The sequence below is a fragment of the Babylonia areolata genome, chromosome 18 (assembly GCF_041734735.1).
Source record: "Babylonia areolata isolate BAREFJ2019XMU chromosome 18, ASM4173473v1, whole genome shotgun sequence".
Lineage (NCBI taxonomy): Eukaryota > Metazoa > Mollusca > Gastropoda > Neogastropoda > Buccinidae > Babylonia > Babylonia areolata.
In genome coordinates this window covers 14157594-14162038 of record NC_134893.1, presented here as the reverse complement: position 1 = coordinate 14162038, position 4445 = coordinate 14157594, and the positions used below count along the sequence as shown (strand labels likewise).

The following is a 4445-nucleotide window of genomic DNA, read 5'->3' as shown; positions in this document are numbered from 1 at the left end:
AATGTATTATCTTTGAACGTGTTTCTGTGCCCTTGCACAAACGCAGAAGCGAGTGTTTTCTTCGTCCTCTTGCACAAAAGATGTGTTCTCATTCTCATCACGTGATTGATTTGCATATCACCCATTTCCACACTATACAAAGAAGGACAATCTTTTTTTTTACACAGGTTGCAGGTGTAACCTATATTAAAGGGGGAAAAGGGTTCCCAATCCGTTTAGCGCTCAAGGGCAGTGAATTCATTTTCACTGTGTCAAAGGTTCGGTACAGGAACCTAACAACTTTCTTCCGTCGCTTCAACCTCTCCAATCCGAAGTCAGCTGTCAGTACACATCTGGGTGGAAGTAAGGAAAATCGGAGCAATATATATATATATATATATATGTGTGTGTGTGTGTGTGTGTGTGTGTGTGTGTGTGTGTGTGTGTGTGATAGTCAGTCGTGTCCAACTATGACCATCAGAACAGCAGAGGAGGCAACTGCTGTCCCGACTGTTTGGGCTAGAATTTGATTATAGTGGAGAGTGTCTTACCCAAGTTACATCCCCACTCTCTCGGCCAATAGGATTTTAGGACAGTTGGCGTTGGGATGGTTCCCAAAGGCCAACCAGCCCACAAGGCTGCAGCACTAAGAGCCAGTGCAATTTTGCTTCCTAGTTTGAGAGTCGTGTTCCTTCACAAAAGACTAAGCTGTAAAAAAAAAATCCCATTGCATTGAAGAAGCCACTGGTAATACAACTCTCACTTTGCTGTTGGTCCAACTGTAAACTTATGTCAAGCCGAGTGGTCGGCATATATATATATATATATATATATATATATATATATATGTATGTATGTATGTATGTATATGTATATTCCTCCCCCCCCCCCAAAAAAAAAAATAAAATAAAATAAAAAAAATAAAAAAAATAAAATAATAATAATAATAATAATAAATAAATAAATAAATAAATAAAACGCAAGAAAAAATAATCTTGGTTCAACACCTTCTCTCCTCGCGTTGCTTGAGAGATGTTTGTAAATCTGCTGCTCACACTTACTGAACAAAGGACACACAACACAGCAACTCCCCACACCCCACCCTATTCAGTCATATAATATCAATACCGACAGTATGAGCTGGCGACAAGCTGTGCCGTGAACGTCGGCACATAATGTTGCCGACAATATTTGTCCGGCGACAATAACATTCCGCAACACACACCACACAACCACAACCACCACCACCACCACCACCACCACCACCACCAAGGAAGATAGCGTGACAGTGAACACTCACCAGTCATGGCTGCTGGAGCTGACGTGTTTCCGTCCACGGTGAACTAATGATCAGGGGGGTGTCATGCACGCGGCCCCTCACCGTTGCACACTGGGGAGATGGTCAGTTCCCTGACAGGTGACCCCATGCCGGCCGGACACTGGAGGGTCACAGAACTCACACTCCCACTGCAGGCATGGTGGACGGTTCGCTTCCACCCCCAGGTTCCGGTTCAATTCCGCGCGTTATGCATATACACACGTCCAGGTTTTCAGCATTCATGTTTACTTGGTCTCCATACTTTAAAATTGTTGATGTATGTATATATATACACGGCATCCATGATCAGCTCGACAGGATACTTTGCATGTCAGCTCCACGTTCATTTTAGTTTCCAAACGTTATATACAAAGTCACAGTTTCAACATCCATCTTCAGCTTCATATCTTGTATTCTGTAGTTTCTATCGTGCACACAGTAGTTTATTTATCGGTTCTGTATACGTCAGAACTCCGGTATCCGTGACCATTTAGATTCTATGGTTTCAACACGTCAGCACTTTAGCACACATGTTCGTTGACTGTTTCCATAGTGATTCAGATCGAATTTCATTTTGTTTCCATGCTGATATAAATATCAGGATTTGATCATCCAAGGTGGTTTGGTTCCAACATTCACATGTATTCGAGTACTGAAACACATGGTACTTATACCTTCATTTAGTTTCCAACTTGTAAACACATGTCAGTACTTCAAGTTTTATTTTGTCTCCATATTATTCCACCATTTATGTTCATTAAGTCTCTGTATATGCATACATGTCAGTATTTCAGAATCCATAAGCACTTTGTTTCCATACTTCACTTCCTCGGCATCCACGTTCTGTTATTTTCCGGACTGTACGCGGGTAAGTACTACTCCAGAATCCATCACTGTTACATAGAATAGTGTGTCAACGAAACGTGAGTAAACAAAACGGTTGCGTTTGGTGTCCGCATAAAATGCATGGTGAAGGTATTAAAAACTATGTGCTTTATCCCGAGTCTTACATTCTAGTCAGCGGCTGCCTGTTGTGAGCTAATCGTTCTTCGAGTTAGATAGAGGGGGTGGGGGGAGACAGAGGCAGAGAGAGACAGAGAGGGATATATATATATATATATACACACATACATACATACATACATACAGAGAGAGAGAGAGAGAGAGGCTATGCAATCTTACGGAGTCTTGTGATTTTACCCCAGATTTGATATTTATTTCTCAGGTTGTTCCCACTCGTCAATGTAAACTACCTTGTTCGCAGTCTGAACAGAATGACACAGAAGTAACCCGATTCCGTGAACGTGGGAGCAAGGAATTCCACTTCATACATATAGCGTGTGCGCAAGGAATCACACTTATGCGTGAAAAATCCCATGCACTTGATTATCACACACACACGGATGATTGCATGTACGTCAAAAACTTGACTTGTTCCATGAAATTGGCAACGCACACCTAATGCTACGCCGCCTCCAAGAATTTCCCTACTGGCCTTTAGAAATGTTCTGTAACGCCCAAAATTAAAGTTCACACCATCCAGACTTGTTCTTCCTCCTCTACACGGAACAAAAATTGTTACGCACATCCAGATATATGTGGCCGCCACAGGAAAAAAAAAAGAAGTGGACCTTGCAGTTTCAACTTCAGATTTTTTTTCGAGGGCCCGGGATGTCTGCCGTCTCTTCACTGCAGGCAGTCTCCTTCACCTTCTCACACATCGCCAGTATATGGCCTCCCGACCCCCCCCCCCCCCCTCACACACACACACACACACACGCCCCCCTGGCCCCTTCCTCTGTGTATTGTTGTATTGTTGTTGTTGGGTTGTTTTGGGTGGGGTTTTTTTTTCTCTCTCTCTCTCTGTTTTTGTTTTTTTTTCGTGTGTGTGTGTGTGTGTGTGTGTGTTTTGATGGTTGTTTTGTTGCTGTTGTTGTTGTTGTTGTTGTTGTTGTTGTGTGTGTGTGTGTGTGTGTGTGTGTGTGTGTGTGTGTGCGTGCTTGCGTGCGTGTGAGTGTGTGTGTGTGTGTGTGTGTGTGTGTGTGTGTGTTTTGATGGTTGTTTTGTTGCTGTTGTTGTTGTTGTTGTTGTGTGTGTGTGTGTGTGTGTGTGTGTGTGTGTGTGTGTGTGTGTGTGTGTGTGTGTGTGCGTGCTTGCGTGCGTGTGAGTGTGTGTGTGTGTGTGTGTGTGTGTGTGTGTGTGTGTGTGTGTGAGTGGATGTGTGTGTGTGTGTGTGTGTGTGTGTGTGTGTGTGTGTGTGTGTTTTGGTGGTTATTTTTTTCGCCACCACCACCAACGAGAGAGAACCCTTCTCTCCAGGAATGCCGCTCCCAGACTGCAGCTCCAGGCGGCCCAAGAAAATCGATGGGACATTCTGGACACAACTATGACGCCGCAAAACTCGTTTGTGGACAGACAGACAGACAGAGGACAGAGAGAGAACAGTGGCCACTGTCATTACTGGGGCGGGGATGGGGATGGAGGGAGTGTGCTTGGAGGAGGGGGGGGGGGGGGGCGGGAATTACGCCGCCTGGGGGGATCATTCTGCCTTTTTATTACTTCCCTTGGAAAAGGTCACCAAAATAATTGGAACTGTTCGATAATTTTTTTTCCCCTCCCTTACAAGTTTGCTTTTTTTTTCTTTTTTTTTTTTTTTTTTTTTTTTTTTTTCGTTTTTTCTCTCTCCATACCCATAGAACCTGAATCTTAAAGCGTGCCCACATTCCAAAGGCTGCGTTGAGATATAATTGTATGATGTGACATACAGTTGTTGAAGTGAGGGGTAGTGGCAAAGTGGTCAGTGCAGCCCATCCGGAAAGCGAGCGGACTGCGGAGGTCCTTATCTAAATGGACTGGCCCGGTTATTATTTTTCGTTTACCATTAAAACTGTGTTTTCAAAAATGTGTAGTTATAGACTGATAAAATGTGACAGCACCACAAGATTTAGAACAAATTCTGACCATTCGACTGTAATATCACTGTTCATGTATATAGGACAAATTCATGCACCCAGAACCTGTACACTAAAAATCTGTACATTTTTTTTTGGAGACTTAAGTATGAAGAGAGTGTGGAGGTTAAAATGTTTTAATTTTGTTTTGTTTTGGGGTTGTCTTTTTTCATGTCATTATGGTGAATATCAAAGCC

The 4445-nt window shown here is 43.1% G+C and overlaps 1 protein-coding gene across 1 annotated transcript in view; it reads right to left on the bottom strand.

Annotated features, from left to right (window-relative positions):
• Positions 1–2159, bottom strand: part of LOC143292493 (uncharacterized) — a 121010-nt gene extending 118851 nt beyond the window's left edge. Inside the window, exon 1 of the mRNA XM_076602829.1 lies at positions 1280–2159. Coding sequence (XP_076458944.1) covers positions 1280–1286 — 7 coding nt within the window. The 5' untranslated portion in view covers positions 1287–2159. The remainder of the gene's footprint in view (positions 1–1279) is intronic.
• Positions 2160–4445: the final 2286 nt, after the last annotated feature.